The sequence below is a fragment of the Phocoena sinus genome, chromosome 5, assembly GCF_008692025.1.
Source record: "Phocoena sinus isolate mPhoSin1 chromosome 5, mPhoSin1.pri, whole genome shotgun sequence".
NCBI classification, from domain to species: Eukaryota; Metazoa; Chordata; class Mammalia; order Artiodactyla; family Phocoenidae; genus Phocoena; species Phocoena sinus.
Window position 1 is genome coordinate 1,058,222 of NC_045767.1, and position 27,671 is coordinate 1,085,892.

The following is a 27,671-nucleotide window of genomic DNA, read 5'->3' on the forward strand; positions in this document are numbered from 1 at the left end:
TATTTGTGTCTTTACATTTAGATGTGTTCCTTGTAGAGTGCACAGAGTTCAGTCTTGCTTTTTTATTTAATCTGACAATATCAACCATTTAGTTAATAAAACTAGAAAAAGAAAACACCATACGACTATCTAAATAGACACAGAAAAGATAAACAACAAGAATTTACTGTATAGCACAGGAAACTATATTCAATATCTTATAATAACCTATATCATGAAAAATAATCTGAAAAAAATATATACATAATTGAATCACTTTGCTGTACACTTAAAACTAACACAATATAGTAAATCAACTGTACGTCAAAAAAATTAAAAATAAATAGTAAAAAAACTAGATGCAGAAAAAGCATCTGACAAAATCCAAAATCTGTTCCTGATAAAAAGTCTGATGGAATTTACAAAAAAGATACTAGAACTAATAACTGAGTTTGGTAAGCCTGCAAGATACAAGATCAATGTATAAAAATCAACTGTATTTCTATATACGAGCAATAAACAAATGGAAAATGAAATTTTTAAAATTCTATTTACCTACAACAGACAGAATGTGGAAGCAACCCAAGTGTCCATGGATGGATGATGGATAAACAAACTGTGGTCCATACACACAACAGAATATCATTCAGCCTTAAACAGGAAGGAAATTCTGACACCTGCTATGGCAAAGGTGAACCTTGAGGACATTCTGCTCAGTGAAACCAGCCAGTCACAAAGGACAGATCCTGTGTGATTCCACTGCTATGAGGTCCCTGAAGGGTTCAGATTAAGAGAGACAGAGAGTAGATGATGGATGCCGGGGGCTGGGGGCCAAGGGGTGGGGAGCTGTTATTTAACAGGTGCAGTGCCAGCTTAGGAAGACGACAAGAGATGAAGAGTTCTGGAGACAGATGGTGGTACCGACTTTACCCCAGTGTGAATGTACTTAATGCCACAGCCTGTATACTTAGAATGCTTAAAAAGGGTAAATTTTAGGTTGTGTATTTCACCACAGTGAAAAAATTCCATTCACGATACCATAAAAAATATGAAGCCACACACTATTGCTGAGGGAAATGGAAAAAGTCCTGTCTTACTCCCCACTGGCCATCCCCAGAAGGGCCCCCATTGTTTATTTTCCAGCCTTTTCTTATTTTCTGACACAGGTTATTCTAGTACCACTGCTGTCCCAGCCCTTGATCAGTTATGTTTCCAAACAGCCCCGGTTCCTCTTCATGGGGGTGGTTAGATGCCAAGGGCCGGGAGTCAGGGGTGCTCATTGCTACTGGGGTGTCACTGCTGCTAGGCTGGGTCCCCAGACTGAAAGGGAGCAGAAGGTTTGACAGCATGAAGGATCAAGGATCTGACGAGAGCAATTTAACAAAGGCAGAAACTAAGTCACAAAACAACAGCTTCATCTGTGACAACTCAAAGAAACTGTGGGGTAACTTTCAACAATGCACTTGGCATAAAAGGATGGATTAGCAGTTTAATCATTCTAAAAGAATCACTTATACGGTGAGGGTGCCAATCCTTCAACATGCTACACCTTAAGCAAGCAATTAAAGCTCCAAAGGAGGACTTCCCTGGAAGCGCAGTGGTTAAGAATCCGCCTGCCAATGCAGAGGACACGGGTTCGAGCCCTGGTCTGGGAAGATCCCACATGCCGCGGAGCAACTAAGCCCGTGCGCCACAACTACTGAGCCTGCGCTCTAGAGTCTGTGAGCCACAACTACTGAAGCCGACACGCCTAGAGCCTGTGCTCTGCAACAAGAGAAGCCACCGCAATGAGAAGCCTGCACACCGCAACGAAGAGTAGCCCCCGCTTGCTGCAACTAGAGAAAGCCACTCGCAGCAACGGAGACCCAATGCTGCCAAAAATAAATAAGTTTATTAAAAAAACAAAAAAACACCCCCCCCCCCCAACAAACTCCAAAGGAGGAGCCGTGAGTACACTTCAGGCAGAGAACAGAGCCCCGGGGAGCCCACCAACGTGGTTACGGCTGCACCTCCTCTACAGAGCTGCGTGAGCCCAGCGGAAAATCAGGAACCCGGAGGCGTCTGAAAGAAACATTCAGCTAACTCAGGCGAGAACTAAAGCTACTGCAGGACAATCTCTTGCTGTGACTTTAGACACTTAAAGCAACTGACAGGTGACCCCAGCGGGGGCACACGCCCATTACCTGCCTGCGCTCTCGGCGGGTCAGGCTGTGGCCATGGAGGATGCGCCAGAGCATGCGCGCGGCGATCTTGGTGTCGATCCAGAGCAGGCGGAAGCCGTGGTAGTAGTGCTTCAGCTCATCCAGGACCCGCTGCCCCAGGGGCTTTCTCACGGCCGCCTCTGCGGGGGGGCTGTACACGGGGCCTCCTTCTTCCAGCTTCTTGCTCTTGTCCTTTAGGGACCGGAGGGACTTCTCCACCACAGAGTCATCGCCCAGCGGGGGCGACGAGTGCCAGCAGCGCACAGGAAGGAGCCTCGGCCCTGCGACCACCACACATGTGTGCTTGGGCCTCAGAGTCCAGCAGCCGAGGGGATCGCCTCGCAAGGAAAGGTACACGGGGTGGATGGGACTGCAGCCGCCAAAAAGAAGTTTCCTTGAAGAGGGAAAAAAGAAGCCAGTGGTGAGGGGCCAGCCTTGCTATGACCTCCTGGCAGCAGCACAGACCACAGCCGGATCAAAACCTCACACCCAACGTCCCAGCGTGTAGGACAGACTCCCTGCCCCTTCCTGACGCCAGAGAAATACACCCACTGTGGGGAGCCAGTCCCCACGGCCTCAAAGGAGCAGGTCAAACACAAACAACCAGCAAGGCTTCACCTCCACACAAGACAGACCCAACCTCTGGGTGGGTCTCCCAGGCCAGCCCTCTCCCCAGCAGGTGACGTTCTACAAAAACCTGTAGTTCCTGAGCAAGTCTGTCATGAAAACCAGGGAGGATGTTCCAATCCGGGTGACCCGGATCTGTGCATCAGCTGACCGAAGGCCTCTGGGCAAAAGGACACAAAGCCCAGGCCTCCCTCTCCTCCCCCTGCGGCTCACTCGGCTCCCGCACTGGCCTCCTTGCCCACGCGCGGCGGCAGAGCCCAGGCCCAGAGCCTCTGCAGCCATGCCTGCCTGGACACCCCACAGGTGCTGGTTCCGCCCTGGGCTTCCTTGGGCCCCCCGACCTGCGGGGCTACCCTGGTGCCCACCCCTCTCAAATGCTCACACGCGGGCCATCTCCCACTGGACCATGGGCTCCACGAGGCCCAGTGGGGAGCCACCTCCACACCACAGCGGGAAGCTGCAGGGGCTTCCGGAAGTGGGCACCTCAGAGCCCTCTCCATCGGCAGCATAGCAGGCCTACAGGGCTGCCCAGACCCCCGGCCGCCAGAGAAGGCCAGTCTGCTCTGCCGGGCCCCAGGCAGCTGTGTCCTCGGTGTCTGCCTGCAGGACAGCCGCTCAAGGAGGGCCACTCGCTGCAGCCTGAGTTTCTGCAGCCAGGACCCGGCCCTCCCCAGCTCTCGGTGCCCACTAGGCCTGGCACAGCCCAAGGTCTGGGCATGACGAAGAGGTCCCCTTCCAATGGCAACACGTGATGGAAGGCCATTTACGACCCAACACTGGAACAATTTACCCACACAATTCTCCTTCCGTGTTTCACAATCTTCTCATCTCACGTGTCCCTTCAGAAACCTCTCCCTGCTCACGCACGAATCCACCACTGGGTGGCCAAAGGCCCACTCACTTGAGAGGCTGTTTATCACTGACACACCCCATTTTCTTCCCACCTGTCCAGTCATCCCTGCGCACCTGGCCTGCTGCCAGCAGCGAGGACCCGAGCTCTGAGCAGACCATCCCAAGTCAAACTCCAGCTCCACCACTGACTGCTCCGTGACCTTGGACAAGCAACCTCTCTGCTTCAAGAGCACCCCTAGTGGATGTGTGTGGGCTAATACACAGGAAGTACCCAGAACTGTGCGTGGGGCACAGCAAACCCCATTAAAGCAGTTGAGAAGCCACCAGTCGGGGCTGGAAGAAAGCTGGGACATGTCTAGTTTAACTGCCTTTTTTTTTTTTTTTTTTTTTTCCGTGGTACGCGGGCCTCTCACCGTTGTGGCCTCTCCCGTTGCAGAGCCCAGGCTCCGGACGCGCAGGCTCAGCGGCCACGGCTCACGGGCCCAGCCGCTCCACAGCATGTGGGATCTTCCCGGACCGGGGCACGAACCCGCGTCCCCCGCATCGGCAGGCGGACTCCCAACCACTGCGCCACCAGGGAAGCCCTAGCTGCTCCTTTTATGCACGGGGAACACTGAAGGACAAGCAGGGACGGCCCACCTTGGCTCTGGCCCGTATGGGCGGAGACAGCTGGCAGATGGCACCCCCTGCCGGCCTCTCTTCTGTCCCGAGCCCCTCGGCCCCGCAGGCAACACCTAAGCCAGGAAAGGCGGGTCCCTCGAGCCCGCCCTGTCCTGAGTCCTACAGGCTGGGGAACAGCCTTGCCCAGGGCACGGCAGCACCGCTGGCTCGGCCATTACTCTCTGCGCCTCAGTCTCACCTCTCAAAGCGGGAGATGATCACGCCCACGCCTCCTGTCTTCATCAAGCTTAATTAACCAGTTTTCCAACCCAGTTGCCAAGGAAGCAAGTGGCTTCCTCGAGGTGTGATGTCAGTCACGAGGGGCAGCCAAGAGGCAAGGACAGAGACCCATGAAAACAGACCAAGCAGAGAGACATGGGGCGCACCCAGCGAGGGCCATCAGGGCCCCCAAACCTGGCTGTCTTCACGCATGTTAGAGAGACTATTAACCATCTAGCCAGAGAGATTTAGCTACATTCCAAAAGCACAAAATAACAAAGCTAACGCGGGCACTGTTGCCTTTCCTCGGGGAGCTGGGACAGACAGCATCTTTGAGCAGGCAGCTCCTGCTCTGCCCTGACCCACCAGAGCCCAGGCGTCAGCCTCCTGGAAGTGCCCGCTCCCCTGACTGCCAACGTGTGGGAACGTCCCCTTCCCAGGGGGACAGCATGCCAAGACAGCAGCCTGAGGTTGGGCCAGGGAGGACGCCGACCCTCCACGTGCCCCTCAGCTCCTCAGGGAAGACAGGAAAGGGAAGGCGGGATGGAGCAACAGGCACTGCGACCCAGAGGGTGCTCCAGAAGTGCAGGTGCCCAGAGACAAGAGGGGACCCCACGACTGCCTGCAGGACAACATGCCCCTCAGCCGGGACCTGGAGCCTTCGGGGCCATAGGACATCCATGTGAGGGCAGCACCCGTCACCAGCAGCTCAGTATGTCCGCCACGAACCTTACACGCGCTCCCGCTAAGGGAGGCTTAAAAACAGAAGCAGCTCATCAGCTCAGCTTTTCCCACTGAATGGGGTTCGGCGCCTGCTGTTTTACGGTCTGACGGCTCATTCAAGTTGTGGGTGCTTCCTCTCTGCCTTTGTTTCTATGATAAGGGAGGTGAGAGCAGCTAGACAATGTCCACGATGTTATCTTGGATCAGAAACTCCCCCACTCACCCTTCAGGCGTCTGGACTGTTTCCATTAAGACTGAGATTGCAGGGCTTCCCTGGTGGCGCAGTGGTTGAGAGTCTGCCTGCCAATGCAGGGGACAGGGGTTCGATCCCTGGTCCGGAGGATCCCACATACTGCAGGGCAACTAAGCCCGTGTGCCACAACCACTGAGCCCATGCGCCACAACTACTGAAGCCCGCGCACCACAACTGCTGAAGCCCGCACGCCTAGAGCCTGTGCTCCACAAGAGAAGCCACTGCAACGAGAAGCCCGTGCACTGCAAAAGTAGCCCCTGCTCGCCGCAACTAGAGAAAGCCCGAGTGCAGCAACAAAGACCCAACGCAGCCAATACTTAAATAAATAAATTTATATATAAAAAAACCCCTGAGATTGCAAAATGACTGTTAAAAAAAACTAATACAAACGAGTACCACTTACAACCACTTATCTGTGTGACTCAAGATTTCTTACGTTGTGCGATCAAAATAAACAATAAAAATTCCTGGATGCTGAGACTGACATAAGACTTCAACTCTCGTCTATAATTCCTAACCTTAAGTGTGTGAGCTCAGGACGACAGCGTTACAGTTCTCACTGTTTCACTTTCTAATCAAAGTGTTTAACTTTCTAAACACCGTGAACTTAGAAAACACTAGAGTCTCTATCCTTTGCTGTCGTGATAATGCGTGAATGACTACAGCTCTCTGATAACAGAGCTGGCTACTGAGATGAAAGAAAACTGAAAAACTGAAGCAAACGCACTGGGAAGGAAGAGACAAAAAATCACTACTGTGCACTAGGCAGCCAATTAGAGCTAAAACAATCAACAGAGCTGTGTGAAGTGGCCAGGCACAAGAAAGCGTACCCAAATCAGTAACTTCCACGCCGCCAACAATCACTTAGAAAAGATAATGAAGAGCGAGCCCCCTCAACCCCACCAAGTACAGCGCATCTGGGAACTGTCTTAAAGGCCATGCACGTGGCCTGCATAAGGAACACGACAGACCCTTTTCCGAAAGAGGGAAAACAACTTGCAGGTGGAAAGACCACGTGTGATTTTAAAAGTTAATATTCCCCAATGATGTTATGGGTTTAACGACATTCCAGTTACAATCCCCAAAAGACCATCCTAGAATGGAAATAATTCAAAAGTTGGTCCAGAAGGACTGTGGAGAAAGGAGGCAGGGGAGGCCTGGCCCCCGGCAAGTGACAGGTGCAGACCGTCCCCTGCAGGAGAGGCAGGCACGCCAGCCCCGCAAGCGCCGGGGTCACTGACCCACGTGTGGCGCCGCCCCACCACCTGAAGAGCTAGGCCACACAGCAGAACTAACCTGCCTCAGCGCTCAGTACTTTAAAACCAGAGACTTCACACCGAGACCCAGACTTCCAGCTTCTCCTGAAAAACCCTGACAGCTGACCCTGCGGGACCACATCCTACACGGCAACCATGACCGCACCCCCAGGTCACCGGTCACCCGTTTCCAGCCACCCACTGGGCCCCAAGCCCCTGAAACGCCAGCCGCCGGCCTCCACATCACAAAAAGAGGTTTCGTGGAGACAAAGTCTGGTGACTATCAAGAGGAGCCTAATTAAGATCAAAGCCCAGAGCTGGCTGGGAGCGCTCGGCAGCGGGCGGGGCCTGCAGAGGCTGCTGCTGGGAGGGGCTTCTCAAAATACTGTGTCGTGTCCCGGCCAAACACTGCCCACGCGCCCATTCTGCTCCACGAAGACACCTGCTCATGGGTGGAAAGGCTGGGCCCGGCTACTCATTTTAGGACTGTATAAGAGCCAGAAAACTGGAAATCCGCTTACACACACTTTTGCTTTAACAGCAATCCAGTCTTCACGTACAGCTTGCGTACTGTTTGCTTTAGGGAATGAAATCTGTCCCAGGGAGCATCCTCCAGAAGTTTCATAGCCAAGATGAGGCAACACATCAACGATCTCAAATGAATGAGAAAACCCGAGGAGCCCACAGCTCTACGGACAAGGGGTGGTAAGGGCCCAGCACTCTCACAGAGGAAGGATCGGGCGTGTCGAGAGGCACGAGCTCCACTCCAGGTACCCGGGGCAAGTGGACATGGACCCGGTGCCGACAGTGGTCTGGATGCCCCACCACACAGGTGAGGGCGTCAGGAGACTAAGCTCAGGGGCTGGGCAGGGATGATGACTGGCGAGGAGAGTATAACAGCCCTGCGGGAAGCTCAAGTCCATGGGTGACAGGGGAGTGTGGGTGCCACTCCCTCCAGGAAGCCCTCCAGCCTCTCAGCAGTATCACAGAGCTCCCACCACACTCCAGATATGGCCCCAGGACCAGCAGGGCAGGCCCCGTGGCCAGCGGTCCATCCACGTGGCCTTCTCCGAAAGACCGAGCGCGGTGCCAGGGAGGGTTTGTCTGTGTGCTCACACGAAAAGCCACTGGAAATGGCAGCTGTGTGAGTGTGGAAAAGACTCGGTACTGTACGCAGACTGTGGTTACCACTGCATGTTTCAAAAAACAGATACATAAGGAAAAAAACCAGAATAAAATATACCAAAAGGCTAATAATTTCTGTAACAGGTACTGGGATTGTGAGTGTTTATTTTCCAAATATTCGCTAATGTATGTGGTTACGTATTTCAAGATGAAAAGATACAGGTTTAAAAGAACAAAGAGCAGGAACGTAGGCTCTACCACCTCCCCAAACCGAGAGTCGCACGTCACTTGAGCACTTTCAAGCCCCCACCTACAAACAGGCAGAGGGTGACGTTTATCTACTTACACGCAGCTCGTCAACCCCGCGGTGCTGGCACAACTGAGGCAGGCACGATCCCCCGCACGACCTGCGATGAAAACAGAAAAAAAAAAGTCAGCCTCAAACCAGGAGCTTCACACTGGCACCATCTTTTGTAGGCTAAGTCTCCGGAAGCTGAGTGAAGGCTCTGCCCCAGCTGGAACGCGGTGTCTTGGAGGCAGTCCCTGGGCACACGCAGCCTACCTGGGGGCCCAGGCCCTGGCGGCCCTTCAGGCCTCCCCAGCTGACCACCCCCCACCAGCCCCGGCTGCCTCTGGCGGGCAGACGCGGGGCGCACGTGATCCCCAGCACACAGAGCAAGCCAGGGCCCCGTCCAAATGTCCCAACACACCCCCTGCCCACACGAGCGGTGGGGGCCGTGAGAACTGCCAGGACAACCGATGCCAAGAGTGAACCAGTTCTTGGATAAACAGTACTGAGGAGTGTGCGGCACGTTTTCAGGATTTTCATGCACTTTTGATGCTTTCTCTAACGCTAGTTCTCAAGCCCTTCCTCCAGCTGAGGCGGATATGCCTTCCTTGTTCCCCCAACAGAAGCCCCCCCGCCTCGAGACCTTAACTCAGAAACGGGCCCCGCGGCAACCAGACCAGCTGCCGCAGCGCCCAGAGCCCCGGGGCCTGTCTGCCCCCCGCACGCCGCCCTGCCGGCCCCTTCCCATGCCCTCCCACTCTGAAGGCCTGGAGATCAAACCCGGGGGTGGGCTCCAGGCTCTGCCCGCCCCCCGCCCCAGCACAGAAGGTGGTGGGTGTGCCACCCCCTCCTCCCGAGGCCCTTCTGTGTCTCTTTCCCGACAACCACCCTGAACTCTGACCCCAGCTGGGTCTCCTACAACTCACTGCTACCCTAACTCCCCAGAGGTAGTCCTGGGCCCACAGACGGCCCGCCACTTCAAACACCAGTTGCAAGTGGGGTCCCCAGGCTACCCACACTCCTGCCAACTACAAATTCGGGGTATCCATGACCCTCTCAGTTTTGATAATTTGCTAAAATGGCCCACAGAACTCAGGGAAGTACTCTATTCACTACTGCGGTTTATCGTAAAGGATACAGATGAACCGCCAGACGGAAAAGTATACAGTGCAAGGTCTGGGAGAGTCCTTGAGCACAGGGGCTTCTGTCCCCACTGACCCGCACGTGCCACCAACCCCAAAGCTCCCCGAGCCTCCCGGTTCAAGAGCTCCTATCTTCACTGCCTAGACATGACTGATTACATCCTTGGCCACTGGCAGCTGAGCTCCATCTCCAGACGCCCTCCCCTCCCTGGAGTGTGGGTGTGGGTCTGGAAGGTCCAATCCTCTCATCACAGGTACCTCATTAGCATAAACTCTGGGCTGTGGGAAAGGGACTCATTATGAATAACAAAAGATATTCTTATCATTCAAGAAATTCCTAGGGTTTTAGGAGCTCTGCCAGGAACCCACGATGGGGCAAAAGAGACCAAACTTATTTCTTCCTATCCCACACCATTCTTAACCTGGCTTCCAGTACACCAGGCTCTTTGGGTTCTCCTCCCTAAGCTGCTCCAGGGAGGATCCTCCCTGCCCCATCTCCAGATCCTCCCCAGGCACTCCGTACCTGAACACCTGTGGATACACGAGACCCAGAAGTCCGATGGGCACCTCGCACTCAACAGCTCCAAGAACTCCCGGCCCCCCCAGCCTGCTCCTCCCCCGCGCTCCCGTGTTTCAATAATGGCCAGAGGCCGGGGCCTCTGCTCTCACACCCAGTCCTTGGCAAATCTGGTCAGCCCACCTCTACAAGTCCCAGCCCACTCCCAAGTCCGTGCTACACATAGCAACTTCCTCCCAAAGAGTACAGTGTGCAAAGGGCAGGAAGCAACTCTGGAGAAGACACCACCTTAGCCCAGTGATCGAGGTCAGCACAGCCATGGTCTTAACACCTGCAGGCACCCTTGACAGATGTGATGAGAAGGACACACTTCACCTCTGGGGTCTTCCTCCCCCAAACCCTTAACCCCAGTCTAACCATGACAAAAACATCAGACAAATCCCAATAGATGGGCATCCTACAGTATATCTGGCCAGTCTTCCTCAAAACTATGGAGAGTCTGAGAAACTGTCACAGCCAGGAGACCAAAAAGAAATGGTGACTAAATGTAATGGGTGTCCTGGATGGGGTCCTGGGACAAAAAAAGGACATCAGAATAAAGTATGTGCAGAATAAGGGAAATCTGAATACACTGTGGACCTCGGTTAATAACAATGTATTAATGTTGGTTTACTGATTATGACAATGACCCAAACTGATGTAAGATGTTAATAACGGGGGAAATGTTCTCCAAAAAAGGGCTGCCACACCCAGCTGGGAGCCTCATTTCCAAGGGTTCAGAGACTGGCTCCCCACGGTCCAGCCCTGGGTCTTGCAGGCTCTGGATGCCCTGTAGGTCCTACAGAAAATCAGTCGTCTGACCAACACTCAGCCCCTTAGAGTCTGTATAAAGAACAGTGCTAACCACGGGACACACCTGTGTTCCTGTAATGATACAACCACAAAACAAATTCAGCTGATTTTTAAACTGTAAACATGCTACAGAAACCTGTGTGGAGGGACTTCCCTGGTGGCCCAATGGTTAAGAATCCGTCTGCCAATGCAGAGGACATGGGTTCTGAGCCTGGTCCGGGAAGATCCCACATGCCGCGGAGCAACTAAGCCCGTGTGCCACAACTACTGAGCCTGCACTCTAGAGCCCGCGAGCCACAACTACCAGCCCACGTGCCACAACTACTGAAGCCCATGCACCTAGAGCCCGTGCTCCGCAACAAGAGAAGCCACTGTAGTGAGAAGCCTGCGCACAGCAACGAAGAGTAGCCCCCGCTAGCTGCAACTAGAGAAAGCCCGCGCAGCAACGAAGACCCAATGCAACCAAAAATAAATAAAATAAAATTTAAAAATATATATATCAAAAAAAAGAAAAAGAAACGTGTGTGGCCAAAGTATTTTTATCACCATACTTAAGAGGCAAGAGATATAGAAAGCCCTGACAGCAGAGGGAAGGACTAAAAGCTGGACTGGGCAACCAGACTACCGTTCACAAAGGAGTGCTTGCTGTTTCATGCCCTTCTGCCGGCTCCAAAGGTCTAAGCAGCTGATCAACCATTATTGTTAAAAAATGACAAGAACCGTGTTTTCCAGGGTGCCTTTACAAACTGTGAACACCTTGAAACACATAATTCTATGTGACAACCTCAATCTCATAGGACAAACAACAAGCCACAAACTCAGAAAAGTTAACGTAAAAAGAGACATGGAGTGAGGGTCACTGCAGGCACCCTACATGCGGGCCCCTAAGAGCCCCGCGTTATGTGTGATCTCCGTGTCACAGCTAGGATCACTGAGGCTCCAGGTACGGCGGGACCTGCCTGAGGCCACGCGAAAAGGCCTGGGGACCCTGCACGACGCCCGTAACACCATAAAGGTATCGGTCCCAGGAACGTCCGCCCTTCAAGCCGGCAGACTCTGCTCGCCAGTGTGTGCCAGACCCCGCCGTGGCCCCCGCCATCTCTAGAACCCCGAACGTGGCCCGAGGGCAAGAGTGTCCTCGCGAGTGGGCGCCAGGTCCACAGGGCTTAACCACGAGAGGAGCGCCGACACCGTCCCAGGGCTGGCTGTCAGCGTGCTCCCTTCAAAACTTTCCCAACCCCGCTCCCGAAGCAGCGGCCGGCGGCAGAGCAACTAAGGTCACGGCGCGGATGAGTCACACGCGGTCCCCGCGGGAAGTCACGGCCCGGCCGCTCCCCACCCCCGGCGACCGTCCGGCCAGGGCGGGGCGGACGGGCAAGGCCGCGCAAGGCCCCTCCCGGCGTGACCCCGACTCCGGGCTCGGTCCGAGTGCCGCGATCCACCCAGCGGGGAGTCGCCCGGACCTGGGGGCAGCGGGGGGCCGGCCCCGAGGCCCTCCCCGGTCCGCCCAAGACGGCCCCGGCCCCGGCCCCGCGTCGTCGGCCGAGAGCCGGCCGCTTACCCCTCGGAGCGGCGGCGCGGGGCGGCGGGAGGCGGGCGGGCCCCCGGCCGCGGCAACTCCTCAGTAAAATGGACGCCATGTGCCCTGCGCGGCGGCCGCCGGCCTTCTGATGCTGCTGCTCCTCCCCCGCGGCGGCCGCGGCGCCTCCGCCCGCCAGCGGAAGAATGAGAACGGCAGTTGGTTGCAGGTGGCGGGCGCTCAGCTCAAGGACCCGGCACCGGCGGCGTCCATGTCCCGGGGCCGACGTCCGGTAGCGCGGGGCGGGGCGGCCTGGCCGCCGCTCGCATTGGACCCTTAGGCGCCCGGCGCCGGCCAGGTGAGGGGCGGGCCCGCGCCGCCGCGGACTGCCCGTCCCGGCGTGCCCCGGGCGGCTGCCCCTGCAGCGCGCTGCATTCTGGGTCGCGGCTCGACGCTCGGCCCAGCGTGCCGGCTGCAGGGACTCGGGGAGCCGGCGGCGCATGCGTGCTGGGCCCTTCCGGGTCCGGGCGGCGGCGGCTGCGTAAGGCTTGGCGTGCGGCGGGACGGAGACCCGCACCGACTGGCGGCAGATACCTCCGGGACGTTTAGGGACCGTCCCCGTCGGGGGCTGAGGGGCGTCGGCGGCCGGGCCTCTCTGGCCGAGCCCCCGGTCGGCCTCCGCCCCGGGCCGCCGCTAGTAACAGTGAGGGCCCCGGCTTCCGGGTGGCGCCCCCAGTGCCGCTCACCGCTCGAGCGTCTGCCCCCGGGCGGGAAAGACCCGGCAGCCGTCATCTTTGGGCCCCACCTTCCCGTTCCCTAAAGGCGGTCAGTTGGTCGTGGAGGGTCGATGAGGTGATGCAGGGAAAGCACGCTGGGGGAATGTGGGGCTCAGCGGCTCCTGGGACCCCGTGGTCGCCTCCCCAGCAGGTCACGCCCACCGGCCTGCACCTCAATCCTTCCCTGGGACTCCCCACCCTGCTTCCCAGCCCCCGGCCTTTGCCGCTCTCAGGCCCTGCTCCTCCTGGAAGTGCTTTGCAGTCCTTCTCTCGCCCTCTGCCTGTCTTGTTCGCGGATGTGACCCCAGGGCACTGCTTGGCGAGGTCCTGCAGTGCACACTCAGCGCGCATCTGTGTTGTGCGGTGCGGGAGTGTGGAACTCCTGATCGCAGCAGGCGCCCGTCTTCGGGGGCTGCTTGGATGGCAGTCTCCCTAGGAGGCTCCCGCAGCACTAAGCCCTCACTGTCTGGAGGAAGTAGCCTGCCTGCGGTGGTTTTCCTGAACCTCCCTGAGCCAGAACTGCCAGGTGCTGGACCGGGATAGGCCTAGAGTCCCCGCCTCAGGTGGCGCCAGTCAGTGCAGGGCACTTTAAAGATGACATGAAGTGCCTGTATTGGCCCTGGGCAGTGAGCGCTCTAGACTTAGAATGCAGGGCTAGTCTAAGCTCACAGATGCCTGAAACCCACGCCCCCACTGCCAACAAACCATAAAGGCAGGCTCCTACCTGGCTTTATGAGCTTCGGAAGAGGGAGGGGAAGGGGGGGTCACAAGGAAGGACAGTCCTTGGGCTAGGCCTGAGCCAGGGCCAACAGGCGCTCGGGATTGGACAGGACAGGACTTTTAATGTCCAAAGTGTAGGAGTATGCTGGTCTTAGTACTAGTAACTGACATTAGCCCTGAGCTCCTGAGGGCTCTGTCCCAAAGCTGTCGAGGGGCAGAGACGGAGGCCGTACAGGGGGCCCAAGGATCAAAGCTGGTCCCTGATAATGCTTCAGGGTTCCAGCTGGCCTGAGACAGGGCAGAGCAGGAGGCAGGCAGTGACCGACCAATGGGCATGAGTGTCCGTCTGTTTGCAGGACTTTGAATAGCAACACTGCTCACTGCCCTTGGGTGACTCACCCCTGCCCAGCCAGGTGGGGTGGGAAGGAGAAACCAAAAATCGGGTCTTCGTAGAGCGGTGAGGGTGCTGTGTCTGGGGCTTCTGGGCAACCTGGGCAGGGTGGAGTTTTAGAGAAATTCATTTTTCAACAATCTGTAACTTTATTGGGTTTTCTGATTATCAGAAGAACATATGCTCGCTGTAGCCATTCAGGTCTATAAAAATAAGTATAAAGAAACGAGTAGAAATCTGGCATCCTGCTGACTTGCACGCACACCCTTAAAGTGATGAAAGGCTGCCTTCCTGCCCTGCGTCCCTTCATGCAAGAAGAATGCAGAATCATGGTGCAGCGAGTTTGTTTTAAAATTATGAACTCCTCCTGCCTTTTTTTCCTCTCTTTTTGGGCGGCTCTCTTTTCCTCTTCTCTGTGATCCCCACATACTGTACATAAACTTCTCTCGTCGCTGTGCATTTACACAAGTGACAGAGTCGAGAGAAACAAGGTGGGATGTCCAGGCAACACAAATGCCCCAGTTAGGGAGGTTAGAGAATCAGGTTAAGGAGTCAGGTTAGAGATCACGTAAGGTTAGGGATGAAATTAGGGACCCAATTAGGGGGTTCAGATTATAGATCAGCTTAGGGAATCGGGTTAGGGGTCAGGGTACCAGAGGAGGCCTGGGCAGGGCTGTGTGCTGTGCTCCAGCCACGCCTAGGTGCTGGGCAAGCAGAACTGGATTGGACCATGTTGGGGTTTGGCCCAGAGGTGTGATGAAGGAAGAAAGGGACAGTGGGGTCAAGGTGTGTGTGCAATAGGGTGGCTTATATAAGGCTCGATCAGGAAGCTCAAACTGGGGAGGAGGGGAAGGGGAAGGGGGAGAAGGTGGAGGCGGCTTGGGACAGTGGAAGGTGGCAGGATTATTGGCCTGTGGGGCCTGCTGGGCCTGAAGGGAGTTTGGAGTGGGGTACCAGAGCAAGTGAGCTGGCCCGAGAGGGATGCTCACAACAGGGCTGGTGGGCGTGGCTTGAACCTGTGGGCTGAAGCGAGGGGTAGGGTGTGAGCCCAGAAGAGGCTGAGGTGAGGCTGGAGAGCAAGGTCCTTGAGGAGAGGGGCCAGGTGCCTTTGAGCACCACGGGGAGAGGCGTGCCTTCCCCCAGCAGCCTCAGCCACGTTGGTGTACAGAGCGCGCTGATCAAGCGAGATGGTGGCTGTGGGCTGGATATGGGAGGGACATGCATTTGAGTCGAGAACCCAAGGATGGGGTCCATGGACCAAGGTTGCGCCTACTGGTTCCTCGCAGCGACACCCACCCTCTCCTTGCCTCTTCATAGCAGAACCCTGGGTTTACTGAAAAATCTTTTTGCAAACCTTTAAAATTAAAAGTTTTAATATTAAAATTAATGTTACTTCAACGTGTGTGTAGTGAAGTGGCCATGTCCCAGGTGTACAGTCTGAAGCGTTTTTCCACTGTACACACACCCACGCCGCCCTCACTCCAGTCAGAGCAGAAGGCTGCCAGCCCTCCAGCAGCCTCCCCATACCCGCCCCCCACCGACGTCCCCCCTGCTCAGAGATAAACTCTACTATGACTTCCACCTCAAAAATCACTTCTGCCTGTTCTTTCACTCTATATAAATGGAATCGAATAGTGTGTACTTTTCTTTTAATCTGGCTGCTTTCACTTAGCATTATGTCTATGAAATTCTTCAGCGCTGTGGGTAACGTTAGTTTGCTGTTCGTCATTGCTATGCAATGTCCCATTGTATGACTATACCACAGTTTATCAATGCTGTGGTTGACGGACCCTCCATTTTTGGCCCTTCTGACTAACGTTGCCATTAATATTCTCACACGTGGCCTTGCTGCACACACGTATGCTTTTGATAGTAGAACTGCGGGTCAGAGGGTGCGCTGAAGTTCAACGTTAGTAAGTACTGACAGGTGGTTTCCAGGGTGTTCCTCCCAGCTTACCCGGCCACCAGCAGAGCGGAAGCAGCGCTCCGCTGCATCCCCGAAGACCCTGGTGCTGTGGTTACTGTGATGGTAATCACTCCCGAAGGTGGGGGCCTAGGGTGGCTTCGTTTTGCATTCCTTTCATGACTAAGAATTTGGAGGCACTTTTTCATATGCGTTTGAACATTTGGACCTCCTCTTTCCTGGAGCGCCGGTGTAAGGCTAGTTTCTTATCCCTTTCTCCATTGGGTCATCTGCATTTTTCTTTTTGATTTCTAAGAGTTCTTTGTATACCCTTAGATTATATGCATTTCAAGCGTTTTCTCCCATTCAGGATTACCTTTTAAATTCCTAATGGTGTCTTTTGATGAAGAGAAACTCTTGATTTTAATGCTTTAGTATCTTTTTTGGTGAATGCTTTTAGTTTTTTGGTTTGGGGGTTCATTTATTTATTTATTATATGGTGAATGCTTTTTGTGATTGAAGAAGTCTTTGTTACCCCAAGGTCCTGAAGATATTTTCATATTTTATTCTAGAAACTTAATTGTTCTCTCTTTCACATTTAGGCTTATGATAATTTGGAATGGTGTTTGTTTTGTGTGTTGTGAGGCAGGGATCAAGGATTATTTTTCCCCTGTGGTTACAGAATGGATCCAGCACCGTTTATTGAAAAGACCATCTTCCTTCCCCTTCTGTAAGCGGAATAATGGTCCTCAAAGATGTCCACATTCCATCCTAATTCTGGAATTTGTGATTCTGCAGCTTTACACAGAAAAAGGGATTTTGCAGAAAAAGGGATTATATGAAGGATCTTCAGATGCAGTTTGCTCTGGTTTATCCTGCTGGGCCCAATGTAACCATGAGCGTCCTTAGGAAGGGAAGAGGGAGGAAGAAGTGAGGGGCGGAGGGAGGTCTGACCACAAGGAGGAGATCAGAGTGACACGGTATTAGGGGACTCAAGCAGCCATTGCCAGCTTTGGAGATGGAGGAGGGGCCTTGAGCCAAGGAACGCAAGCAGCCTCTAGAGGCTGCAAAACGCAAGGAAATGAATTCTCTCCTAGACCCTCCAGAAAGGAATGCAGCCCTGATGACACCTTGATTTTAGCAGATTTCTGACCTACAGAACTTTATGATGATAAATTTGGGTGGTTTTAAGCCACTAAGTTTACAGGAATTTGTTACAGAAGCAAATAACTAATCTGTCCCACTGAATTACACTCTCACTTTTGTTATAAATCAGGTGGCCACGTGTGCATGGGACTCTATTCTGTGACTTTTTTTTTTTTCCCTGCGGTACGCGGGCCTCTCACTGTTGTGGCCTCTCCCGCTGCGGAGCACAGGCTCCGGACGCGCAGGCCCAGCAGCCATGGCTCACGGGCCCAGCCGCTCCGCGGCATGTGTGATCTTCCTGGACCGGGGCACGGACCTGTGTCCCCTGCATCGACAGGCGGACTCTCAACCACTGCACCACCAGGAAAGCCCCTTTTTTAAAAAAATCAGATTTTAGAAATTTAATTTTTAGAACATATTAATAGCATTCATATATGCAATATAACTTAGGTAGTTTTTTTTTTTTTTGGTTGCACTGGGTCTTAGTTGCAGCAGGCGGGCTCCTTAGTTGTGGCATGCAAACGCTTAGTTGTGGCATGCATGTGGGATCTAGTTCCTTGACCAGGGATCAAACCCACATCCCCTCCATTGGAAGGCGGATTCTTAACCACTGCACCACCAGGGAAGTCCCACAATATAACTTTAGAAGTTTTATTATCACTTATTTGATAATGCTTCCCTGTAATTTAACATGCCAATTAAGCTTAATTAGTTTAATATCTCTCTTTGAGATGTTTAAGGGGCCCTGTGAAAACTGAATGTCCTTGATGTCCTTTGATGAACGCAAGTTCTTCATTTTAGTACAGTCACATCTTTCCTTTGATAGCTAACAGGTTTTTCCCCTGTCCTTTTAGTAAAATCTTCCCTGACCTAAGGTCCAAAGGGTATTCACTTATATCTCCTACCGAAAGATTTAAAGATTTTCTTTTACTATTTAATACCTTGATCCATCAAGAGTTTCCAGGAAATTTTGCATGTAGTGTGAGGTACAAGCCGAACTTCGTTTTTCGTACCCTACAGATAACGCAGCATTTTCCCAGGCCTCCTTACTGAACGGTCTCTCCTTTCCCCCAATCGGCCGTGGCCCTCTGTCACGTACCCAAGTTCTGTCTGTCCTTCTCTATCTTCTTTTGGCATATGGAAATTTATTACTATCCTGCTTTCATCATCAAAACTTATGATCTTGGTCTTTCCTTCTTGCCTTTGTATAAGGCCAAAAGAGAGACATTGGCTACTCTGACAACCTTAAAAGTGGACTCCAGGGCTTCCCTGGTGGCGCAGTGGTTGAGAATCCGCCTGCCAATGCAGGGGACACGGGTTTGAGCCCTGGTCCGGGAAGATCCCACATGCTGCGGAGCAGGTAAGCCCGTGCGCCACAACTACTGAGCCTGTGCTCTGGAGCCCACGTGCCACAACTACTGAGGCCCGCGTGCCTAGAGCCAGTGCTCCACAACAAAGGAAGCCCCTGCTCACCACAACTAGAGGAAGCTGGCGTGCAGCAATGAAGACCCAACGCAGCCAAAAATAAATAAATAAAATAAATAAATTTATAAAAAAAAAAAGTGGACTCCAGGAATGTCACCAATAGCATGACCTTTGCAACCAAATCCAGCAACCAGAACTTCATCATTTTCCTCAATAAAATTCAAACAACCATCATTGGGTACAAAGGCTGTTGTGTTTTTTTTTTGCCATTCTTGATTAGCTGAACGCTGACACACTTCCTGATGGCAGAATTCGGCTGTTTGGCTTCAACCCCTACTTTTTCAAGCACAATTCCCTTGGCATGAGAATCACCTCCAAAAGGATTGGCCTTCAGGGCTGTGCCCAAATGGGCTTTCTTGTACTGTTTATCATGCCACTTCTGGTCTTGTCGGTGGCTGTGGAGCTTCCTGGTAGTACGAAGACCGTGACACTTGCCCATCCTGTAGGTGCCACGGGCCTGAGTGAAAGCTGTCCTTCTTTCATTGGTCAGCTGTTCCCTGTACCACTACGCTGCTCATGGTGGGTCCCCATCAGAGGCACAGCCACCCGGAAGCTAAGGAGGCTCCTGCATGAGACCCAGACAAGTCAGTGTATTCACACGGCTCTTTTCTCTTTTGGATAAGTGGGCAAAAGAGTGATATTTGGATTGCTATTGTTTAAGTCCACTGTCTCTTTTCTTCCTGCCTGTCCCTCTGGTTTGACTATGAAATGCTTATGTGTGGTTTGCATCCCAACAGGCTGAATCCTGCTTGGGGCTCACTGAGCTTCTTGGATGGGTAAGTCTATGTTTTTGTCAACTTTGGAAAACCTTTGGCCATCATTTTGGCAAATATTTTTTTTCTGTCCCATTTCTACCTTTTTCTCCTTCTCAGATTCCAACACACATATGTTAAACCCTTTAATATTGTTTGCCAAGTGCCTGAGACTGTTTATTTTCTCCAACGTTTGCCTCTCTGATCGGATAATTTCTTCTTCAGATTGGATAATTACTGGGACTTCCCTGGAGGCACAGTGGTTAAGATCCGCCTGCCAATGCAGGGGACACAGGTTCGTTCCCTGGTCTGGGAAGATCCCACATGCCGCGGAGCAACTAAGCCCGTGCACCACAACTACTGAGCCAGTGTGCCACGACTACTGAAGCCCACGTGCCACGTGCCAAAAAAAGATTGGATAATTACTATTGGTCTGTCTTTTTTTTTTAATTTATTTATCCACTTACTTATTTTTGGCTGTGTTGGGTCTTCGTTGCTGCACGCAGGCTTTTCTCTAGTTGCGGCGAGCGGGGGCAACGCTTCATTGCGGTGCGCGGGCTTCTCATTGCGGTGGCTCCTCTTGTTGCAGAGCACAGGCTGTAGGCACGCGGGCTTCAGTAGTCGCGGCACATGGGCTCAGTAGTTGTGGCTCATGAGCTCTAGAGCGCAGGCTCAGTAGTTGTAGCGCACGGGCTTAGTTGCTCTGCGGCATGTAGAATCTTCCTGGACCAGGGCTCGAACCCGTGTTCCCTGCCTTTGGCAGGTGGATTCTTAACCCATGCGCCACCAGGGAAGTCCTATTGGTGTGTGTTTAAATTCACTGACTCTTTCTTCTGTCACCTTCAATCGTCTGTCAAGCCCATCCAGTGATTTTGTCATTTTAGTTATGTACTTTTCATTTCCAGAACTTTCATTTGCTTTGTTTAACAGCTTCCATTTTTTCTATTGAGATAGATTCCTTTTCACTCACTCACTAATTTTCTTTGAATTATTGAATATCTCAAAACAATGACTTTGAAGTCTCCATCTGTCAAATCTAATAACCCTGGGCTCAGGGCTGGTTTCTATTGACCGCTTTCCCCCTTGATTTTGGCCACATTCTCTCTTTTCTTTGCGTAGAGACTTTTTATTGTATTTTGGTTATTGTGGATGATATGTTACAGTCTCTAGACTCTGTTATCTTCCTCTGAAAATGAAAACATGTGCTTTCCAAGAGGCCAGACCACCAGAGACGGAAGCTTCTGCCTTCCACCCCTCTGGATTCCTGCTCTGGGGGAGGCCAGCCCCCATGTTAGGAGGACACTCGAGCATCCCCGGAGCAGCCCAAGTGGGGAAGAACTGAGGCCTCCGGCCAATGACCAGCACCACCTGAGTAAAGCATCTCAGCAGCCCATCCACAGCCCCAGTGAAACCTTTATTTATTTTTTATTTAAAAAATTTTTTTGGCCTCACCGCGTGGCATGCGGGATCCTAGTTCCCCAACCGGGGATCAAACCCACGGCCCCTGCAGTGGAAGCGTGGAGTCCTAACCACTGGACTGCCAGGGAAGTCCCCCTAGTCAAGCCTTTAGATGATGGAAGCCCTGGGTGACATCTTGTCTGCAACTTCATGGGAGACCTTGAGCCTTGAGCCAGAACCTTCCAGCTCCCCCACTCCCAAATTCCTGACAAAGCAATTGCATCCGATAATCGGTGTTCACTGGTGTTTTGAACCACTGGGTTTTGGGGTCATGTTATATGCAGCAGTAGGTAGTGAGACAGGGTGAGACTGGAGGATGTCTTGCTCCAGGGTGCAACCCCAGTTCCCAGGGCATGGATCCTGGTGTCTCAGCGGCTCAGCCAGGGACGTTCACAGGGTTTGATGAGGCCCCCACTCGAGCCAGGCCAGAGCTCCCACAGCAGTCGTTTTCTGGTCCGTCTGGGGTTCTCACCCCAGCCAAGGGCAGTGGAACATCTTAGACTCCCCTCTACACAGTGGCCTCTCCTCCAGTGTCCTCCCCACAGATTCCAGCTTCGTCACTGGCCCTCGGCTCAGTGGTACAGGCTGCCCCACTTGGACTCTGTCCCTCTGTGCCAGGAGGGGTAGAGAGCTGGGTGGGAGGGCAGGGGGCGGTCAAGGCGTGCCTCATAAAGTTCTCTTCCCTGGGGAGCGCAGTCCTGCCCTTCCCTTCCCCCACGACCTGAAAACGGTTGCCTCATCTCTTTTGTCCATGTTATGGTTGTTTACAGTGGGAGGTGCAGTCAGATCCCAGCTTCTGTTATAGCCCACAGCAGAAGTCTCAATCAGATTTGCTTTTTAAGAGAGTCTTCTACATTTGTGGGAAAACTGGTGAGCTCTGACTCAAGTCTGGGATTTAGTTAACGGTAATGACCAATTTTGGTGTCTTAGTTTTGACAAAGCTGTGGAAATGTAAGGTGTTGACACTAGGGGAAGCACCTAGTTGGCGGGGGGGGGGGGGGGGGGGGGGGGGGCGGGGGGGACTCTATACTATATCTGCCTCCTTTCTGTAAATGTAAAATTGTTCCAGTAAAAGAAATAAAAAGGACCTGTCTGGCTGGGCGGCAGGGGAAGGAGAGTGGCTCCTAGTGGCCATTCCTGCTGTTCCTGGTCAGTCCCCAACTCAGGCTGGTGAAGCCCCTCATCTGTCCAGAACAGAAGCGGTCCAAAGCGCTCCGCAAGCTGTTACCAGCGCTTATATCTCTCGCTGCAGGCCAAGGACTTAGGAAGAACTTTTATTTTCTCCTTTCTGCTGTTCTGGGTTTTAATTTCATGCAATTTTCACAATTAGAAAAAGAAGCGCTGCTTTAGCACAAAACAATGTTTCTTTAGCCAAAGCCTGAGCGAGTGGTGAGCGCCGGCGGAGGGCCCTGCCCTGGCTGGTCCTGGATCTGGGCAGTGCCGTGGAGAATCGGGGTGCAGGGGCCGCAGGTGGGGTGTTGGGCAAGGTAGAGGTCACCCGTCTTCTCACCATCGCTCTCTGTTCTCGGGTGTCCTTTCCTTCTCTCCGAGAGACCCGGAACTGCAAAAACCGAGCAGCACGGCTGGCCGCCGGGGAGAGTGCGGTCGGGGGCGGCGGGCGTGGCTTCGCGGCCCTTGGCCAATGCGGGGGCGGGACTTCGGGGGGCGGGGCCAGCGCGGAAGGAGCCCTGCAGCCGGCCCGCCGGCCCGCAGGTCCCTAACCCCGGAGCCCCAGCCGCTGCCGCGCCCGGTTCCCACTGTCCCCACCCTGCGGGTTCCGGAGGAGGGCAGCCTGGCAGGTGCGAGCTCGCGCCCTCCGGGGAGGCGGCTCTAACCCGGCGCAGCCGTTCCTGCCTAGCAGCCTCTCCCAAAGGGGACACTGTCCTAGTAGTGTCACCATTTCATACACACACACACACACACACACACACACACACACACGCCTTACAACCTGCCCAAGGTCGTGCAACTAGGAAGAGAAGGGCTGTGGGTTGAACTGTGTCCCCCCAAAAGGTGTGTTCATAAACTTCCGCCCTGTGAATGTGACCTTATTTGGAAATAGGGTCTTTGCAGTTATCATCAAGTTAAGACGGGGTCATCAGGTGGGCCCTAATCCAATCACTGGTGACCTTACAAGAAGAGAAAACAGAGACCAGTGGACACAGGGAGAAGGCCCTGTGAAGACAGATCCTGGGAGTGGAGTGATTCTGACTCAAACCAAAGAACACCAAGGACTGAGGCATCACCTGCAGCTAGGGACAGGCAAGGAGGGATTCTTCCGGAGAACCTTTGGAGGGAGCGTGACTGTGCATTCACCTTGGTTTCAGGTTTCTGGCGTCCAGAACTGTGAGAGAACAACTTTGTGTTGTTCTGTGGTACTTTACCAGCAGTCCTCAGGTACCAGCACAGGGGGAACCAGGACCGGAGGCCGGGCAGTCCATCCCAGTCAGCCCTGGCACCTGGAGATGAACATGGGCTGTGTGTACCCCCAGGGGACTCAGCCAGCCTGAGGGGGGATCAGGGAAGGCTTCTGGAAAAAGTAGTATCCCCGCTAAGACCTGGCATGGGGATGAGAAGGGGAGAAGTTCAATTTGGTAACTGTCCAGGGGTAGGTCCATGTGGCTGTCCAAGGGGACACATCCAGTGAGGAGTCAACTTTATTGGCCAGGAGCTCTGGGGAGAGGGCTGGGCTGGAGAGGCAGAGCTGGATGGCCTCCGCATTCCTGAAAGTGGGATGCAAGTCTCACTGAGGAGTGGGATTGGTGTGAGGGGCACTGGGCAGCCATAGCAGAATTTTAAGCAGGTGGATGACATGGTCAATTTTGTGGTTTAGAAAAATTCCCCTGGCTGGGTGCAGAGAATGAACTAAAGGGGTAGAAAGCAGGCGGGGAATCAGTGAGTCGAAAACTGCCTCTTTTTTAAAAAAAAATTTTATTTATTTATTGTTGGCTGCATTGGGTCTTCGTTGCTGCGTGCGGGCTTTCTCTAGTCGTGACGAGCAGGGGCTACTCTTCGTTGTGGTGCGCGGGCTTCCCATTGTGGTGGCTTCCCTTGTTGCGGAGCACGGGCTCCAGTAGTTGTGGCACGTGGGCTCAGTAGTTGCAGCACATGGGCTCTAGAGCACAGGCTCGGTAGTTGTGGCGCACGGGCTTAGTTGCTCTGTGGCATGTGGGATCTTCCTGGACCAGGGCTCAGAACCCACGTCCCCTGTGTTGGCAGGCGGATTCTCAACCACTGCGCCACCAGGGAAGCCCCCCCCCCAAAAAAACCTGCCTCTTATTTCCAAGTAAGAAGCTGAACTAAGGCCCTGGTCGGGGGCGGGGGGGGGGGGCGGCGGGCAGAGTGACAGGGGAGGAGAGGCTGGCTTAGAGGAGGGTTTAGGAAGTCGAATCCTGAGGAGGGGTGAGCCCTAGGCTGGCTCGGGTGCAATCTCCAGGAAGCAGCCTTTGGTGGGGGTGGGGGAGGTAGGGAAGATGGTCCTGAGGTTGCCCTCAGGACCCGACCATGGTCCTGGGCTGTGGTTTGTTCCTGCAGGTGACCACCGAGACTGATGACAGACACCTCAGGCCTCTCAGGGGCTCCTGTAGGTCAGCCCCAAGGTGGATGGAGAGGGGGTGGGCAGAGAAGGTGGGGAGGCCTACTGCTCAGGCCTCCCAGCCGGGACTTAGATGGGGGGCTTCTCAGCAGGGCTTCAGTCTCCTGGTCTATCTCCCAGCCTGACAGGGAGCCCTGCTCAGGGGAGGGTCAGCCCATGTGACCCAAGGGGCCTTACAGCCTGCTGGCTCCTGTGGGCTGGCCTGGTGAACTGCAGTGGTCCTTGGGCTGGGCAGGAGCTGAGGCAGAGCCGGGCCTTTAGAAAGGCAAGTTTCCAGCCTGGGGAACAGGGGGTCTGGGCTTGGAAGGGGCTGCCGAGAAGGTCTGGGGGTGGGAGGCCCTTGCCACTGCTAGGCCTGGCTTTGGGCCTGTCCTGGGCTGAGAAGGAAGCCTCTCTCCTCCCCCCTCTTGGAGAGAGGGGCCACCTGGGGCACGGGAGGAGGGGCAGCTTGAGACTGCTGGTTTCCACTTGGAAGCCCTCTTTATTTGGCCAGGGATGGAGAAAGGCTGGGGTCAGAGTGCATACATCCCCATGGAAACAGCGATGAGCCTGGCCCCTGGGGGACCCCGGCCCTGGTGGGGGATGCGGAGGCCAAGCCGGAGCTCGGGGGCTCCTTTGGCTAAGGGGCCTGGGTTTTGCCTTGGCAGCAGCTCTTACAGGGAGGTCTGGGCCAAGAGCTGCAGGACCTGTGTCGATGGGGAGCAGGGCGGCAGAGTGGGCTCCAGCCTGGGCCACACAGAGATCATGGAGTGGGCCGTGCCTTCTAGAGCCGTATGCCCCATGGGTGGTAACAGACGGCAGGCAGCCAGAGGTGGCGTGGCTACAGACCTTTCGGACAGGGGACTCCCAGTTCCGCTTGACCCCTTGATCTGCGGCTGCCGGGCTGGTCCTTGAGCTAGCAGGAAGGCCTGGGATACCCTGGTCCTAAATTCCTTGCCCAGTCCAGCCTTGGCCTGAGAGGCTGGGTGGGGGGCAGCAGGGGGGAGCTGAGATGGAGGGCAGCTGAACCCCAGCAGACTGCCCTTGCCCCCTGAAACGCCTTTCCTCTGTGCTCGCTACTTTATACCGGGAGTAGACTCCCAGTCCCTTGGTCTTCTGCAGTCGCTCCTCTCTGAGTGCAGAGTTTCATTTAGAGAAGTGATAAGAGCCTCAAAGAGACGGAAACAAGGTTCAGCCCCAGCTGCTGACGTCTTTGAGTGCCCCGCAGCCCTCTGGGCCCACCGAACTTGGGGCTTCCACTCCCATGGCCCTCCCCAACCTGCAAGGGGCGCAAACGTGCAGATGAGGAATCTGCATTCCTCATCACCCAGGAATCTACATGCCCAGGGCCTCCTTCAGTCCTGTGAGGGCCTCTTTTTCCTATGCACTGAGGGAGACCCAATCATCGGAAATCCACTCTCCACGGGAGAGGCCCGCAGTGTGTGCGGGACTGGGGCTGCCCAGCTGGCCGACTCGATGAAAAGGGCTTAGGACCCAACAAGACAGCAGGGCTGGGCCCAGGGAGGCCTGCCCTAGGCGGGAAAAGATCAGCCTGCCCCAAATAACTTTCTTCAAGAAAATCCAAACACACACTTCCATGTTTTGAATAAATTTACATGTTGATTGCACTATTCTAAATGCAGATTTTTTTGGTTTTGAAGAGGAGCCCTAATTCCAAATCTGTGAAATCAAATGAGATATGGTGGTATTTGTCTTGCACTGCAGGGATTTAAAGGTACTGGGGAGGTAGACAGTTTTCAGGCTTGTGCCCCAGAGGGATCCCGGGCCCAGAGGGGGCACCTGTTCTCCTCCCCACAGCCAAGAGATATGGCAAAATGCAAATGTGAATGGGCCAGCACCCAGCTAGACACCTTCCAGGGGCTCCTGGTGGCCAGAGGTGAGTCCTGGCAGTAAACGATGGGGGAAGGGCATCTATTCTGGTTGCTCAGGCTCCCCAGAATGCTGCAAGGGTGCAGCACACAGTAGGACCTCACCGTATAGCTCTTGGATGGAAGGGTGAAAAATTCTGTAATCCCATTCAGTTGGACACGGGGGAGGGTCTCCCCCCGGCTCTAGCGTCCGCTAGGCCACCCCCTGCTCTGGTGGGAAGCAGCTGAAGCTTGCAGCTGCTGGCACTCTTGGGCCTGCCCTGTCCCTCTTCCCCACCCCAGCCTCACTAGAATGGCACAAGCCCCAGCAGTTTCAGGGCCTGGGAGTCCCGCCTCTGTCCACGGTTACCCCACTGCTCCCAGATCCAGGCCAAACCCGAGCCTGGGAGGTGGAGGGAACGGCTGAATCCTCGCCCTGCAGATATTCTGCAGAAGACGCCCCCCTCTCCCTGCCCGCACCGCCCCGGCCAGTCTCTCTCCAGCCTGCAATCCCCGCTCCCTGTCGTTGTTAGTGACCATCTATGCCAAGTTTGTAATGTGCGATCCAGGAGCACAGACACGGCGGGACCTCTGCACCCTGCTCGGCAGTCCCTGGAGCTCCCTCCACAGTGCTTCCCTGCGAGCTCCAGCTGGGCCTCGCCTGCAGGGCCAGTTCAACCTGACCTCCGCCTTCCCGGATCCCAGCTGCTCGACCAGGCCCCGCGCAGAGCGCCTCCTGACCCGGGAGCCTTCTCTCCGCCCCGAGGCAGGGGCGTGGGTGACCACTTGGGTGAGGGCCTGCGGCCAGCGCGGGCTAACCCTGCGCGTGGTGCTACGGGCGCAGGGCCCGCGGGTCGGCCGGCAGGGAGCCGCCTCCCACTTCCCGGCTCCAGGGCAGCGCGGCCCGGGCTGGGGCCGTGATCGCGCGGGGCGGCCTCGCCGGCGGCGATTGGGCGCGCGGCCGTGACGTCACCACGCGCGCGCGCTCCGGACTCTGGCTCCAGGCTCCGGGCTTTCGGTTGAGCCGCCGCCTGGCGCGCGCCCGGCCGAGTAGCGGGAGCGGGGCGCGCGCCCGGCGCCGGTCTGAGGCGGCTCGCGGGGTCCCGCGCCCCCGGCCCCGGCCCGTGTCCTCGATCACCGGCCCCGGCCTGCGCCCCCGACTCCCAGCTTCCGGCCCACGCCCGCGCCACGGACCCGCCACCACCGCCCTGCCCCGCCCCGCGCGGATTTGAAAAGCCCGGCCGCAGCCCCGCGAGCGCGGCAGCCAATCAGCGGCGCGCACTTTCCCGCGGCTTCTGCGAGGCGGCGGCGGCCCGGCGGCTGCGGCGGCGGGCGGGAGGCGCGGGGGCGGGGTCGGCGCCGCGCGCGGAGAGCCTCGGCCTGG

General features: G+C 55.0%; 1 protein-coding gene and 1 pseudogene across 3 annotated transcripts in view; both read right to left on the reverse strand.

Moving 5' to 3' along the window:
* LETM1 (leucine zipper and EF-hand containing transmembrane protein 1) overlaps positions 1-12,585 on the reverse strand; it is a 33,269-nt gene extending 20,684 nt beyond the window's left edge. Inside the window, exons 1-3 of one of the 3 annotated variants that reach the window (XM_032632370.1) lie at positions 12,257-12,585; positions 8,242-8,302; positions 2,163-2,574 (exon numbers count right to left, since the gene is read on the reverse strand). In XM_032632370.1, the coding sequence (XP_032488261.1) occupies positions 2,163-2,574; positions 8,242-8,302; positions 12,257-12,335 (552 nt within the window). In that variant the 5' untranslated portion in view covers positions 12,336-12,585. The remainder of the gene's footprint in view (positions 1-2,162; positions 2,575-8,241; positions 8,303-12,256) is intronic. The other 2 variants (XM_032632371.1, XM_032632369.1) reach the window with 2 other exon arrangements.
* Positions 12,586-18,278: 5,693 nt separating this feature from the next.
* On the reverse strand, positions 18,279-19,074 carry LOC116754466 (annotated as a pseudogene).
* Positions 19,075-27,671: the final 8,597 nt, after the last annotated feature.